At 44.2% G+C, this 16,537-nt stretch overlaps 1 protein-coding gene across 4 annotated transcripts in view; it reads right to left on the bottom strand.

Annotated features, from left to right (window-relative positions):
• The window catches only part of ME1 (malic enzyme 1), a 328,911-nt gene that overhangs the window by 60,585 nt on the left and 251,789 nt on the right, over positions 1 to 16,537 (bottom strand). For all 4 annotated transcript variants that reach the window (XM_033939569.1, XM_033939568.1, XM_033939570.1 and 1 more), the window contains 2 exons: positions 15,933 to 16,030; positions 12,899 to 13,012 (listed from right to left, as the gene is read on the bottom strand). In XM_033939569.1, coding sequence (XP_033795460.1) covers positions 12,899 to 13,012; positions 15,933 to 16,030 — 212 coding nt within the window. The remainder of the gene's footprint in view (positions 1 to 12,898; positions 13,013 to 15,932; positions 16,031 to 16,537) is intronic.

The following is a 16,537-nucleotide window of genomic DNA, read 5'->3' as shown; positions in this document are numbered from 1 at the left end:
CATTGCATGGATGGCTTCATCCATTTGTCGATCAGAACTCCCAAGTCCCTTTCCTGGGAGGTCTCTCCAAGTACCGCCCTGGACATCCTGTATTCGTGCATGAGATTTTTGTTACCGACATGCATTACTTTACACTTGTCTATGTTGAACCTCATCTGCCATGTCGATGCCCATTCCTCGAGCCTGATTGTCACGTTGCAGATCTTCGCAGTCCCCCTGTGTCTTCACTACTCTGAATAACTTTGTATCATCCGCAAATTTAATCACCTCGCTCGTTGTACCTATGTCCAGATCATTTATAAAGATGTTGAAGAGTACGGGACCAAGCACTGAGCCCTGCGGCACCCCACTGGTGATGCTCTTCCAGTCCGAGTATTGTCCATTTACCCCCACTCTCTGTTTCCTATGCTCCAGCCAGTTTCTAATCCACGTGAGTATTTCACCCTTGATTTCATGGCTTGCAATTTTCCGAAGTAGTTGTTCATGTGGAACCTTGTCGAACGCCTTCTGAAAATCCAGATATACAATGTCGACCGAGTCGCCCTTGTCTATCTGCCTGTTCACTCCCTCGAAGAAGTGCAGCAAGTTTATCAGACAAGATCTGCTTTTGCTGAAGCCGTGCTGGATGGTCCTCATCAGACCATTTCCGTCAAGGTGATCAATGATGCCGTCCTTTATCAGCACCTCTACCATCTTTCCCGGTACCGAGGTCAGACTCACCGGTCTGTAGTTTCCCGGGTCTCCCCTCAAATCTTTTTTGAAGATCGGTGTAACATTCGCAACCTTCCAGTCCTCCGGAATCTTTCCTGTTTTGATTGACAGATTGGCTATTAGTTGAAGCAATTCAGCTATGGCCCCTTTCAGTTCCTTGATGACCCTCAGATGGATGTCATCCGGTCCCGAGGATTTATCGCTCTTGAACCTATCAATCTGCCTGCATACCTCTTCTAAACTGACCGTTAACCCTGTCAGTTTCCCGTTTTCACTTCCAGCATATAGCCTGATGGGTTCCGGTATGCTGTGTATATCTTCTTCGGTAAATAAAGATGCAAAAAAACGTGTTCTGTCTGTCTGTGATTGCTTTGTCCTCCTGTAGCGCTCCCTTTGTTCCTTGGTCATCCAACGGTCCCACCGCTTCCTTCGTGAGTCGTTTCCCTTTAATATATTTTTTCCTTGTAGTCTCTTTTGGCCCCTTTTACCGCCTTATGGCACCTGCGTTGATGTTGTTTGTGCTTGTTTCAGTTTTCGTCTGTTTTTGACCTTTTCCATTCCTTAAACAAAGTTTTCTTGTCTCTGATCGCTTCCTTCACCTCTACAGTGAGCCACGCCGGTTCTTTATTCTTTTTCCTCTTTGATCCCTTGTTGATACGTGGTATATATAGATTTTGTGCCTCGGTGACCATATCCTTAAAAAGAGACCAAGCTTGCTCTAGTGTCTTTACAGTGTTTATCCTCTTCTTAATCTTCTTCCCCACCAGTTTTCCTTTAACTGGAAAAATCCGAGTGATGTGCCCCAGGGTTCCCCACTCTCACCCACATTATTTAATGTATATCTCTCCTCCTTGGGCTGTAGTTTGAATAACCTAGGTATAGAACTGTTCAGCTATGCTGATGATATTACAACTGTCATACCTTGTGCTACAGCTCTATCTCATATCTCATAAAATTGAGTCTGTGTTGCATTTGATGAACTCTTGGATGCAGGATTTCAAATTTAAGCTTAACTCTGATAAGACAAAGTTTTTTGTTGTATCGCCACATAAGATTATTCATGAGCCATCGATTAGTATAAAGTCTACCTTAAATACAATTCAACCAACAATTAAAATATTGGGAGTTATTTTGGACCAGCATCTGACTATGAAAAAACAAATAGATGCTGTGGTACGTAAGGGTTATTACATACTATAGAAACTGCGTACCATTAAACCTTTTTTTGAGTTTTCTGCTTTTAAACTTCTGGAACAATCTTTATTATTGAGTCTTTTGGATTATTGTAATATTGTGTATTTAACAATTCACAAGAAAGACATGGCTCAACTCATACTAATTCAGAATACAGCGGTTAGAATGATCTATGGTCTTAAAAAATATGATCATGTGACTCCATTTTATTGTGAATTGCATTGGCTGCCAATGGAGGCTTGTGTTTTGTTTAGGCTGGGTTGCTTTTGCTATAAGGTCATGTATGGTACTGCTCTGTCTTATATGGTTAATAGATTCTCTCTAGCATCATATAAAAATAGTAGAAAGTCTCATGCCCTATTCACCTGCCCGGCTGTAAAAGTAAGAAATTTCTGGACCATACTTTAGCATTCCAAGTAGCTTCACACGACAGAGAATTTCAATTGTTAGTGCTTGGAACTTGCTCTTATAAATATTTCAGAACTCAACTAAAACTTATCTCTTTTCAAAATACTTGGTCAAATAATTTCTTTTTGTCATTCTTAAATTGTTTTTAGTGTATAATCTTTTGTAAACCACGTAGAACTCATGGTTAAGAAGTTTGATGTTATGTTATGTAATTCATTTTTTTCTAACTGAAATGCAAAAGTCTTGTCTAAAAATCTCTTGTAATGACAAGCTTTTAAAGATGGATACATAAACAAACAATTATTTTGAGTATTTTTATTCGACTTATGTAACTTAAATTGGGAATCAAACCAAACAGAGCTTTAAAGCAAATGCAACCAAATTTAAACAGAGTTCTTGCTTCAAATGGCAACAATTTGAAGTCATTGATAAAAAGGACTTACATGGTCACATTTTTTTATCCCAAAGATCAAACGCACTGCCCCTTCTGGTTTATAGTTCCTGATCTCCAGGGGAGACCCGTGGAATTATAGACTGGTAAGCCTGACCTCAGTGCCTGGCAAAATAGTGGAAACAATTGAAAAAAAATAAAATTGTGGAATATGTTGACAACATGATTTACTGAGACAGAGTCAACATGGGTTTAGCCGAGGGAGGTCTTGCCTCACCAATTTGCTTGACTTCTTTTGAAAGTGTGAATAAACATGTGGATATAGGTGAGCCAGTAGATGTTGTGTACCTAGATTTCCAGAAAGCTCTTGACAAAGTTCCTCATGAGAGGCTTCTGAGAAAATTAAAGAGGCAATGTTCAATTGTGGATCAAGAATTGGTTAGTGGGCAAAAAACAAAGTGTAGGCTTAAATGGTCATTTTTCCCAATGGAGGAGAGTAAATAGTGGTGTGCCCCAGGGATCTGTACAGGGACCGGTGCTATTTAATTTATTTATAAATGATCTGGAAACTGGAACTATAAGTGAGGTGATTACATTTGCAGATGACACTAAATACAGATGACAAAGCTGTTAAAATGCATGTGGACTGTAAAAAACTGCAGGAAGACCTTAGGAAATTGGAAGACTGGGTGTCCAAAGAGCAGATGAGATTTAATGTGGAAAAATGCAAAGTGATGCACATTGGGAAGAATAATCCAAATCATAGTTACTGGATGCTAGGGTCTTCTTTGGGGGACAGCGCTCAAGACAATACGTTGAAAGCTTCTGCCCAATGTGTGGCAGCAGCCAAAAAAAAGCAAATAAGATGCTAGGAATTATTAGAAAAGGGATGGTAAACAATATTTGAATATTGCATTCAGTTCTAGTCTCCTTATCTCAAGAAAGATATAGCGGCACTAGAGAAGGTTCAAAGAAAAGTAACCAAGATGGTAAAGGGGATGGAACTCCTCTCGTATGAGGAAAGACTAAAGAGGTTAGGGCTCTTCAGCTTGGAAAAGAGACAGCTGAGGGGAGATATGATTGAAGTCTACAAAATCCTGAGTGCAGTAGAGCGGGTACAAGTGGATTGATTTTTTACTGCATCAAGAGTTACAAAGACTAAGGGACACTCAATGAAGTTAACCAACAGGAGAACAGTTAAGCTCTGGAACACATTGCAAAGGATGTGGTAAGAGTGGTTAATGTATCTGATTTTAAAAAAGGTTTGGACAAGTTCCTGGAGGAAAAGTCCATAATCTGCTGTTGAGATAATCATGGGGGAAGCCACTGCTTGCCTTGGATCGGTGACATTGAATATTGCTATTATTTGGGTTTTTGCCAGGTGCTTGTGACTTCAATTGGCCTCCGTGAATAAGGGATACTGGGCTAGATGGACCATTGTTCTGACCCAGTAAGGCTATACTTATGTTCTTATGATTCCTTGTAAGGAGCGGGGATAATATACAGAATAAAATATATAAAATGAATCTTAAGGTAGGAGGAATGTTCTCTATGATTAGCTTTATTATTTGTTTACTTATAAGGTATGATCATTACTGTACATAGACCTAGTCATAGAATTATAGACCTCTCTCCACTAAACATCTCCTATTGGAAGAGCTTAGTTCCCCTAACCTATCGTGCTACCCTTCCTCTTTCTTTCCTATAAATAAATGTAGTTCTATCCCCCTTTCCTTTTGTCTCAACTTGTCATGTATCCTCTCAAAGTACCAATGGTATGTCATTGATTTTATATTTTTAAATGTATTGTACACCGCTTTGACAGTTTTAAGGTGATATATCAAATTTTAATAAACTTGTATGATCCATAGTAACATACATAGTAGATGATGGCAGATAAAGACCCGAACCTGATTCAATTTACATTTTTTTAATTTTTTCTTCTTTGTTATTTCTGGGCAAGAATCCAAAGCTTTACCCGGTACTGTGCTTGGGTTCCAACTGCCGAAATCTCTGTTAAGACTTACTCCAGCCCATCTACACCCTCCCAGCCATTGAAGCCCTCCCCTGCCCATCCTCCACCAAACGGCCATACACAGAAACAGACCATGCAAGTCTGCCCAGTACTGGCCTAATTCAATCTTTAATATTATTTTCTGATTCTAAATCTTCTGTGTTCATCCCACGCTTCTTTGAACTCAGTCACAGTTTTACTCTCCACCACCTCTCTCGGGAGCGCATTCCAGGCATCCACTACCCTCTCCGTAAAGTAGAATTTCCTAACATTGCCCCTGAATCTACCACCCCTCAACCTCAAATTATGTCCTCTGGTTTTACCATTTTCCTTTCTCTGGAAAAGATTTTGTTCTACGTTAATACCCTTCAAGTATTTGAACATCTGAATCATATCTCCCCTGTCTCTCCTTTCCTCTAGGGTATACATATTCAGGGCTTCCAGTCTCTCCTCATATGTCTTCTGGCGCAAGCCTCCTATCATTTTCGTCGCCCTCCTCTGGACCGCCTCAAGTCTTCTTACGTCTTTCGCCAGATACGGTCTCCAAAACTGAACACAATACTCCAAGTGGGGCCTCACCAATGACCTGTACAGGGGCATCAACACCTTCTTCCTTCTACTGACTACGCCTCTCTTTATACAGCCCAGCATCCTTCTGGCAGCAGCCACTGCCTTGTCACACTGTTTTTTCGCCTTTAGATCTTCGGACACTATAACTCCAAGGTCCCTCTCCCCGTCCGTGCATATAGCACAGTTACTTACCGTAACAGGTGTTATCCAGGGACAGCAGGCAGATATTCTTGACTGATGGACGACGGCACCGTCGGAGCCCCGGTACGGACAATTTTAGAGTGATTGCACTCTAAGAACTTGGAAAGTTCTAGCAGGCCGCACTGCGCACGTGCGAGTGCCTTCCCGCCCGACGGAGGCGCGCGGTCCCCAGTTAGGATAAGCCAGTTAAGAAGCCAACCCGGGGAGGTGGGTGGGACGCAAGAATATCTGCCTGCTGTCCCTGGATAACACCTGTTATGGTAAGTAACTGTGCTTTATCTCAGGACAAGCAGGCAGCATATTCTTGACTGATGGGTGACCTCCAAGCTAACAAAAAAGAGGGATGGAGGGAAGGTTGGCCATTAGGAAAACAAATTTTGTAAAACAGATTGGCCGAAATGTCCATCCTGTCTGGAGAAAGCATCCAGACAATAATGAGATGTAAAAGTATGAACTGAGGACCAAGTAGCAGCCTTGCAGATTTCCTCAATAGGAGTGGAACGGAGGAAAGCTACTGATGCTGCCATAGCTCGAACTCTATGGGCTGTGACAGAACCTTCCAGTGTCAGTCCGGACTGAGCATAACAGAATGAAATGCACGCTGCAAGCCAATTGGACAGCGTACGTTTAGAAACAGGATGTCCTAATTTATTCGGATCAAAGGACAGAAAGAGTTGGGGAGTTGATCTGTGGGGCTTAGTACGCTCCAAATAGTAAGCTAAAGCCCGCTTACAGTCCAAAGTATGTAAAGCCTGTTCTCCAGAATGAGAATGAGGTTTCGGAAAGAATACAGGTAGAACAATCGATTGGTTGAGATGAAATTCAGAGACAACCTTAGGGAGAAACTTTGGATGTGTACGCAGAACCACCTTGTCATGATGGAAGACTGTAAAAGGTGTATCAGCAACTAGTGCATGCAACTCACTGACCCTCCTGGCAGAGGTGAGGGCAATAAGGAAGACCACTTTCCAAGTGAGAAACTTGAAAGGAGCTGTAGCCAAAGGTTCAAACGGAGGCTTCATTAAGGCGGAAAGAACCACATTGAGATCCCAGACTACAGGAGGGGGCTTAAGAGGTGGTTTCACATTGAAAAGACCCCGCATGAATCTAGAAACCAAAGGATGAGCTGAGAGAAGTTTCCCATGAACTGGCTCATGAAAAGCAGAAATAGCACTGAGGTGGACTCTGATGGAAGTAGACTTGAGACCAGCGTCAGACAAAGAAAGAAGATAATCTAACAAGGTCTCCATTGCAAGGGAAGTGGGATCATAATGATGAAGAAGACACCAAGAAGAAAACCGTGTCCACTTCTGATGGTAACATTGCAGGGTGGCCAGTTTCCTGGAAACATCCAGAATAGAACGAACGGGCTGAGACAAAAGAGTATCATGTGAAGTCAGCCCGAGAGATACCAAGCTGTCAGGTGTAGAGACTGGAGGTTGGGATGCAGAAGGGTCTCCTGATGCTGTGTAAGCAGAGAAGGAAACAATGGAAGAAGAACAGGCTCCCTGGAACTGAGTTGAAGTAGAAGGGAGAACCAATGTTGCCTGGGCCACCGTGGAGCAATTAGAATCATGGTGGCTTGTTCTCTCTTGAGCTTGAACAAGGTTCGTAACATGAGAGGAAGAGGAGGAAAAGCATACAGGAACAGATTGGACCAATCCAGAAGAAATGCATCCGCTGCCAGACGGTGAGGAGAGGAGAGTCTGGAGCAGAAGAGGGGCAGCTGATGATTGTGAGGAGTTGCGAAAAGGTCTACTTGAGGAGTGCCCCATTGAGCGAAAATGGACTGGAGAGTCAAAGGATCGAGAGTCCACTCAAGAGGTTGGAGAATCCTGCTGAGATTGTCTGCTAAGGAATTCTGCTCTCCCTGAATGTAGACAGCCTTCAGGAATAATTGGTAATCTGTCGCCCAAGACCAAATCTTCTGGGCCTCCTGACACAAGAGGTGAGAGCCTGTCCCACCCTGTTTGTTGATGTAGTACATTGCAACTTGATTGTCTGTGCACAGTAAGATAACTTGAGGGAAGAGAAGATGTTGGAAAGCCTTGAGAGCATAAAACATTGCTCTGAGTTCCAGGAAATTGATGTGATGCTTCTTTTCCTGGACTGTCTAAAGGCCTTGAGTTTGGAATTCGTTCAAATAAGCTCCCCAGGCATAAGGGGAGGCGTCGGTGGTGATGACTAGTTGATGAGGAGGGAGATGGAACAGATCTCTGGAGAGATTTGAGGATATCAACCACCATTGTAGAGATTGACGAAGAGATGATGTCACAAATATGTGTCGTGAGCAAGGATCCGACGCTTGGGACCACTGGGTAGCTAGGGTCCATTGAGGAGTGCGCAGGTGAAGACGTGTGAAGGGTGTGACATGAACTGTCGAGGCCATGTGACCCAAGAGTATCATCATTTGCTTGGCAGGGATGGAACTTTGTGGCAGCACCTGCTGACATAGAGATTGAAGAGTGTGAAGACGGTTGGACGGCAGGAACGCTCTCATGAGGACTGTGTCCAGAACCGCTCCAATGAATTGAAGTCTCTGAGTGGGGATGAGATGAGATTTGGGTAGATTGATCTCGAACCCCAGAAGTTGTAGAAACAGCATGGTCTGGTTGGTGGCAAGGAGCACTGTCTGAGAGGAAGTGGCTTTGATTAACCAGTCGTCCAGGTAAGGAAAGACCTGAAGGTGGTGAGAGCGTAGAAAAGCAGCGACCACAATCAGACATTTGGTGAACACTCTTGGGGAGGAGGCAAGACCGAAGGGTAACACCTTGTACTGGTAATGACAGTGATTGATCATGAAGCGGAGGTACTGTCTGGAGGCCAGATTGACCGGAATGTGGGTGTATGCCTCTTTGAGATCGAGGGAGCATAGCCAGTTGCCTTGAGTGAGAAGAGGGTAAAGAGTGGCTAGAGAAAGCATTCTGAATTTTTCCTTCACCAAGCATTTGTTGAGATCGCGAAGATCTAAAATGGGTCTGAGATCCCCTGTTTTTTTGGGGACGAGGAAGTAACGGGAGTAGAATCCCTGCCCCTTTTGATCTAGAGGAACTTCCTCTATTGCGTTCAGAAGGAGGAGGGATTGAACCTCCTGAAGAAGGAGGGAAGACTGAGGAGTGTTCAAAGCAGACTCTTTTGTTAGACTTTGGGCAGGAAGAGTCTGAAAGTTGAGAGAGTAGCCGTGTCGGATGATGTTGAGGACCCACTGATCCGAGGTGATGATATCCCAACGGCTGATGAAGAAAGCAAGACGTCCTCCGATGGGTTGAGGAAGAGAGGCAGATGGTAGAACACTGGCTATACTCTGGAGAACGAAGTCAAAAGGGTTGGGTAGACTTCTGTTGTGGAGGAGGTTTCACCTGTTGCTGCTGTGGTGGCCTAGGGGTTTGCCGTTGTTGCTGGCGCTGACGCCTAGGCTGTTGAGGAGCTGGTGGTAAAGGGCGAGCCACATAACGGCGTTGATAGGCCGATTGCTACCGAAAAGGCCGGGAAGGTGAAGGCTTCTTTTTGGTTTTCAGAAGAGTGTCCCAGCGAGTCTCATGGGCGGATAATTTCTGGGTGGTGGAGTCCATGGAATCACCAAACAGTTCATCCCCCAGGCATGGAGCATTAGCCAGTCGATCCTGATGATTTACATCAAGCTCCAACACCCTGAGCCAGGCTAGGCGCCGCATTGCAACAGACATGGCCGTGGCCCTGGAGGTAAGTTCGAAGGTATCATAGATCGAACGGACCATGAACTTATGAAGCTGGAGAAGAGAGGAAGAGCATTGGCGGAAAGCAGATCTCTTACGATCAGGAAGGTACTTCTCAAAAGAAGCCAGATTCTGTATGAGATGCTTTAGGTAAAAGGAGAAATGAAAAGCATAATTTCCTGACCTGTTAGCCAACATAGCATTTTGGTATAATCTTTTACCAAATTTATCCATGGCCTTTCCTTCTCTGCCAGGAGGGACTGAGGCGTACACACTAGCTCCTGCAGACTTTTTAAGCGTAGATTCCACCAAAAGAGATTCGTATGGAAGCTGCGGCTTATCAAAGCCAGGAATGGGGATGACTTTGTATAAGGAGTCCAATTTACGGGGGGCTCCCGGGATGGTGAGAGGAGTCTCAAGGTTTTTATAAAAGGTTTCCCTCAAAATATCGTGGAGGGGTAATTTGAGAAATTCCCTTGGAGGCTGGTCAAAGTCCAGTGCATCAAGGAACGCTTTGGACTTCTTGGACTCGGCCTCCAAGGGAATAGAGAGAGACTCACACATCTCTTTCAAGAAAGAAGTGAAAGAGGCAGAATCTGGCTTAGAGGATGGATCTGGAACAGAAGGATCCTCATCACCTGATGAACACTCACCCTCAGAGAGAAGAGGCTCTTCGGAGTCGCCCCACAGATCAGGGTCCCTAATTTGGGAACTGCGATCCCGAGACTCCGGTGTGGAAGGTTCAAGGTGCCGGGATTTACGTACCGACTTACCCGACCTCAAGGAAGCGGTACCAGGAAAAGTTAAAGGCTGTATTGGTGCCGAAGTTTGAACAGCCTGATGCAGCGCTCTCGACTCCGGTGCCAGAACTGGCATGGAGACTGAGGAAGCCGAATGAACCGGAACCGGTACCAATAGGGTGGAAGCGGACAATAGAGTCTGCCCCACCGTTGGTACCGGGGGCTCAGACCGGGACTGGAAGGTTCGGTGCCAATAGAGCAGGAAGGAGCTGTTGCAACTGCTCTTTAAGCTGCACCTGGAGGACGGCCGCAATTCGCTCGTCCAGTGAAGGCACTGGTACCGCTTTTTTCTTCTGCGGTACCTGCGGTGCCGCTCGACGCCCAGAGGATGAGGAGCCTGAGGTCGAGGGACTCACCTCAATAGGGGCGGAGCGCTTCCGCGGGCGCCTCGTGGTCGGCAGGATTGGGCTCGCTGCCATGGAGACCGGAGGGCGCTCCAGCGGGGAAGGCTTCTTAGCCGGCTTACCTGACTGTTGCAACGCCGGCGCGGTGTCGAAGAGGTGGGTGCCGACTGAGACGGGGCCGATGTCGGTGTCGATGCCGCAGGGTCAGACATATCGGCACCGAAAAGTAACCGTTGTTGGATCTGACGGTTTTTCAAAGTTCGTTTTTTCAATGTGGCACAGCGGGTGCAGGTGGAAGCCCTATGATCGGGACCCAGGCACTGTAAGCACCAGTTGTGCGGGTCGGTCAGAGAAATGGGCCGTGCACACCACTGGCACTTCTTAAACCCTGGCTGGGGGGGCATGAAAGTAAAAACGGCTTCTGCCAAATCGAAGGCCAAGGCCTCGATGGTGGCAACAGGCCCCGCCGGGGCGAAACCGAAATAAAAAAAAAGGAGATTTTTTTTTTTTTAAAACAATAAAATAAGATTAGAAAAAGGAAATATTTCCTCACAGGATTTTCGCGAGCGGGAAGGCGATACAAAAAAACTTTTCTTCAGCCGTTGAAAAGAACGCGTCTTCTTAGCTCCGCGGAAACTAAGAAACTGGGGACCGCGTGCCTCCGTCGGGCGGGAAGGCACTCGCGCATGCGCGGTGCGGCCTGCTAGAACTTTCCAAGTTCTTAGAGTGCAATCACTCTAAAATTGTCCGTACCAGAGCTCCGTCGGTGCCGTCACCCATCAGTCAAGAATATGCTGCCTGCTTGTCCTGGGATAACAGCTTCTCTCCTCCCAGCATATACGGTTCCTTCCTATTATTAATCCCCAAATGCATTACTCTGCATTTCTTTGCATTGAATTTTAGTTGCCAGGCATTAGACCATTCCTCTAACTTTTGCAGATCCTTTTTCATATTTTCCACTCCCTCTTCGGTGTCTACTCTGTTACAAATCTTGGTATCATCTGCAAAAAGGCACACTTTTCCTTCTAACCCTTCAGCAATGTCACTCACAAACATTGAACAGGATTGGCCCCAGCACCGAACCCTGATGGACTCCACTAGTCACCTTTCCTTCCTTCAAGCGACTTCCGACAGCCAGTTTCTGACCCAGTTCACCACTTTGGGTCCTAACTTCAGCCCTTCAAGTTTGTTCTACAGCCTCCTATGAGGAACTGTATCAAAGGCTTTGCTGAAATCCAAGTAAATTACATCTAGCATATGTCCTCGATCCAGCTCTCTGGTCACCCAATCAAAAAATTCAATCAGGTTCGTTTGGCACGAACCAGAAGAATTCTTCCTTCTCTGTATGTTTAAAAGACATGTTAACTGTTGTTAGTTTAGTAGAACTATTTTGTACTGACTGTTAACTTTCTAAATAATAAAAAAGTTAAAAAAGATTCTGAATATTTTACATTATACAAATGTCATAATAATCTTTAATGCATGTATGGCAAAATCTGCTTCTTGTAATATAAATCATTATTCAGTAGTAGAAACATAGAAAGATGACGGCAGAAAAGGGCCACAGCCCATCAAGTCTGCCCACTCTATTGACCCACCCCATTGAGTGCTAGTGACCCAGTTCCTTAACTTGGCCCTCGTAGGGATCCCACGTGTATGTCCCATTTATTCTTAAAATCAAGCACGCTGGTGGCCTTGATCACCTGCACCGGAAGTTTGTTCCAGTGATCTACCACCCTTTCCGTGAAGAAATACTTCCTTGTGTCACCACTAAATTTCCCCCCTCTGAGTTTGAGGGGGTGCCCCCTTGTGACCGAGGGTCCCTTGGGAAAGAATATATCGTTTTCCATCTCGACGCGACCAGTGACGTACTTAAATGTCTCAATCATGTCGCCCCGTTCTCTGCGCTCCTCCAGGGTATAGAGCTGCAGTTTGCCCAGTCTTTCTTCGTATGAGAGACCCTTGAGTCCGGCGACCATCCTGGTGGCCATCCGCTGGACCGATTCAGCTCGAAGCACGTCTTTCCGGTAATGTGGCCTCCAGAATTGCACACAGTATTCCAGATGAGGTCTCACCATGGTTCTGTAGAGTGGCATTATGACTTCAGGTTTGCGGCTGACAAAGCTTCGATTGATACATCCAATCATTTGCCTTGCCTTAGATGAGGCCTTCTCTACTTGTTTAGCAGCTTTCATGTCTGCACTGATGATTACCCCCAAGTCCCGTTCCTCTGACGTTCTAGCTAGCGTTTCTCCATTCAAGGAGTATGTTCTGCATGGATTTCCGCTGCCGAGATGCATGACCTTACATTACATGACCGTACTCAGTTACATCACTTCAATAGTTTCCTGTGGAAAGTGAATACTATTTATCATAAGAACATAAGAATTGCAGCTGCTGGGTCAGACCAGTGGACCATCGCACCCAGCAGTCTGCTCACGCAGCGGCTCCCAGGTCAAAGACCAGTGCCCTAAAAATTCAAGGGAGCAGTTTAACACAACTAAAATATTTTCAGCCCTGTTAAACTTCTGTTTTCAAGTCTCCAGTGTATAATGTCAGTCTTACATTACCTGGACAATTAATCCTTTTGAATCAACCATCCATATATTTTCAATGGCCAATTTTTCAGGAGTACCTTCGTTCTCCATGGCCAACAGAATGAGGTCTGCGATCCCTAGAGCAGCCTTAAAACAAAAGAAAAGGAGATTTAGAAAAATGCAATTTATGAACTCTATCTAAGCTATTGTGTTATTTAAATAATGTCACTGGTTCTGAGCATAACCCTTTTCAAGTTAAATTCTTAATATTTTCACTTTCAACTGGGATAATATTCAAACATATTGTTGAGTTATGCCAAGCCTTTGATTTGGCTGAGTTAGATTGCAATCATATCTCACTAACCTGTCATTTCAGTAATATGTTTCATGCCTATTACTGCGGCACTTTCACCTATTTATGAACAAAAGTATAGTTGGGGGGAAGTTAACATGGTTATGGCTCTAACCTGCATTATTTTCCCAGTAATGCAGATTGTGATGCAGTAACAAAGTGTTTAGGTCAGGGTGCCCACACTTTTTGGGCTTGCGAGCTACTTTTAAAATGACCAAGTCAAAATGACCTACCAACAATAAAATTTTAAAAAACACAAAGCACACTGTACGCAAAGAAAATGTTAATTATCATTTATATTCTGCGGGTTTTCAAAGAGGTCAAGGCAGATGACTTTATGCAATGTCACCTCAGGAACAACTATACAAAAATAGGCAAATATACCCCCTCCCTTTTTACTAAACCATGATAGCATTTTTTAGCGCAGGGAGCTGCACTGAATGCCCTGCACTGCTCTCGATGCTCATAGGCTTCCTGCGCTAAAAACCGCTATTGTGGTTTAATAAAAGGGGGCCATAGTGCGAAATATAGACAGCAGATATAAATTCTCAAAACGGACACATTTTGATCACTAAATTGAAAATAAAATCATTTTTCCTACCTTTGTTGTCTGGTGATTTCATGAGTCTCTGATTGCACTTTATTCTTCTGACTGTGCATCCAATATTTCTTCCCTTCTTTTAGCCTGCTGTATGCTTCCAGACCTCATTCCCTCCACCAACTTTTTCTTCCTCTCTCCTTGCCCCCTTCCCCTTTCTTTCTGTCTTTCTTTCTTTCTGTCTCCCTGCCCCTCTTTCTGTCTTTCTCTCTCCCTGCCCCTCTTTCTTTCTGTCTTTCTCTCTCCATGCCTCCTTTCTTTGTTTTCCTGTCCCCCTTTCCTTCTTTCTGTCTCCCTGCTCCTCTTTCTTTCTGTCTTTCTCTCTCCATGCCCCCTTTCTTTCTGTCTTCCTGTCCCCCCTTTCTTTATTTTTCCCTTCTTTCTGTCTGTCTCCCTGCTCCCCCTTCTTTCTGTCTCCCTGCCTGCTCCCAAGCCACTGCCACCGCCTTCGGGGAACAGGCCTCCAAACCACTACAGCCCCAAACTCTCCCTGCTTCCCCACACAAAAGTGTCGGGCCGACCAGATTTCCTCTCCCTGACGTCATTTCTGAAGTAGGAGAGGAAGTTCCGAGCCAGCTAGGCAGCGGAACTTCCTCTCCGATGTCAGAATTGACGTTGGGTGGGGGACTTTGGTTGGCTCGGTGCTTCTGAGTCGGGAAGCAAGTAGAACGCGAAGGCAATGTGATCGACTCGCGTTGCCTTCACGATCTACCAGTTGATCGCGATTGACCTTTTAGGCACCCTTGGTTTAGGTTATATATGGGACATAATAATGAGATACAAAACATACAAATAGATATAAAGCTGCTCATACCTAAGAAAACACTATAAAGCAGCTTGTGGTGAATACCAGATCCATACTGCAAGCTGTATAATAGCTAGTAAAATAACTCCCAAATCAAGCCCCTCATAATGTCCCCAATCTGAAGAACCACCACCAAGTTCAGACCCACCACATGAAGTTACCTCCACATTGAAAAACCCATTTATAATCTTTGAAACCCCAAGCCCCTCCTCCCCAGACATACCTTTTGACAATCCCTGTTTTTGAGTGATTTGAGCAGGAACAATCCTCAGTCACTCCTACCCATGCTGGTGCCAGGATCTAAATGGGGCCTCTCTGCCTTATATGGAAACATGATGCTTAGTGGTAATACAGCAATACTACTACTTATGCTGCTGGTGCCATTTTCAATCCTGGCACCAGTGAAGGCAGGAACAACTAAGCATCACTCTTGCCTGGCCACTAGGGACCAAGGATTCACAGGGATGAATTTTTTTTTAGTGGGGGGGACCTTCAAGAGGGTGCTGTTAGGGGAGGCTTGAGTTGGGGGTAAGCTGCATGAAGGAGTTTGTTCTTTGGGCTAGGGCTCTCTGGGACCAGCTTCAGACTGTGACTTAGTAGCCCAATTCTCCTGGAAAGATTGAACAACGCTGCTTGTGAGGTGGCTGACAAGCACTGCTGTAATTTTACACTAGAGTCAGCCACAAGTTAGTGACTCCCATAGTAAATCAAAGTACTGTAAAAGCCTACCTTTTGCCACTTTATAACTTCCCCCTTTAGCCCTGCTCCTTCCTAAGCACTTGTATTTACAAACAAATGTACAAGTTTTAACACAGTTGAAGCGTTACAGTATATTCCACTATATTGAAACAGAAAATGACTACAATGCCTAGGCTCAGAAATGGCCCAACATTGAATTTCTAGATATAACGCCAACAGTGATCAGCAAAATGCTGAGCATTGTTTGGCTGACTATTGACCCCTTGAAATTCAAGGATATCGATTTTTTAAAGTTCGGCTGCTGATTAAAATTAACAAGATAACTTCTTTAGTCAATTTTAGGCCAGTTATTTCTGCAATCTGACTTAACCAAATAATTTTAATTGGATTGTACAAGTTTGAGTCTAATTTCACCCGGGTTTACCTGATAGATTTTGTCCCACAACAAACTGGCCAGGAAAGGTTTATCAAATATAAAGGGGAAATTTCAATGAAAATACTTATCCAGGTAACTCTAGAAATTATCCAGACAAATCATTAGTATCAGACTTGTCTGTTTTAAACTTGTAAAAACAAATTCTGCAGTTTAACAAGAGAAATTAATGAAAGATACCTCTCCGGCTCCTTGGAAAAGAATAGTGTGGTCTGACAATTTGGTCTTCGTGATACGTAGAGCTGCAAGGAGACCTGCTACAGCCACTCCTGCAGTTCCTAAAGCATAAAAAGCAGAGCTAAGAATCATTTTTATTTATTTAATTGCTTTTTCTCAATAACTGACTCTTGTGAAATTCAGAGACACAAAATAAAAAATAAAGCAATGGAAAATTAAAAATCTCCTCCTACAGTACATGAAATAATTAAAAGTTAATATAGAAAATATACTTACCTGTAGCAGGTGTTCTCCGAGGACAGCAGGTATATATTCTCACATGTGGATGACATCATCCACAGAACCTGGTACAGATTACCAAGTGTATTGTTACTTTAAATTTTAAGGAACTGCCCATACAGGCACTGTCCATGCAGGACCTGCAGTTCAATAACAAAGCTAAGAATCCAACTATGGGAGGTGGGCAGGCAGTGAGAATATATACTTGCTGTCCTTGGAGAACACCTACTACAGGTAAATATATTTGCTTTCTCCAAGGACAACAAAGTATAATATTTTCACATGTGTGAGACTCCTAGCTGCCAGGATCTTGACTCAGGAAGAAGTTT

Source organism: Geotrypetes seraphini, chromosome 3, assembly GCF_902459505.1.
Source record: "Geotrypetes seraphini chromosome 3, aGeoSer1.1, whole genome shotgun sequence".
NCBI lineage: Eukaryota > Metazoa > Chordata > Amphibia > Gymnophiona > Dermophiidae > Geotrypetes > Geotrypetes seraphini.
Note: the sequence above shows the minus strand (reverse complement) of the source record. Positions and strands in the feature narration are given on the sequence as shown.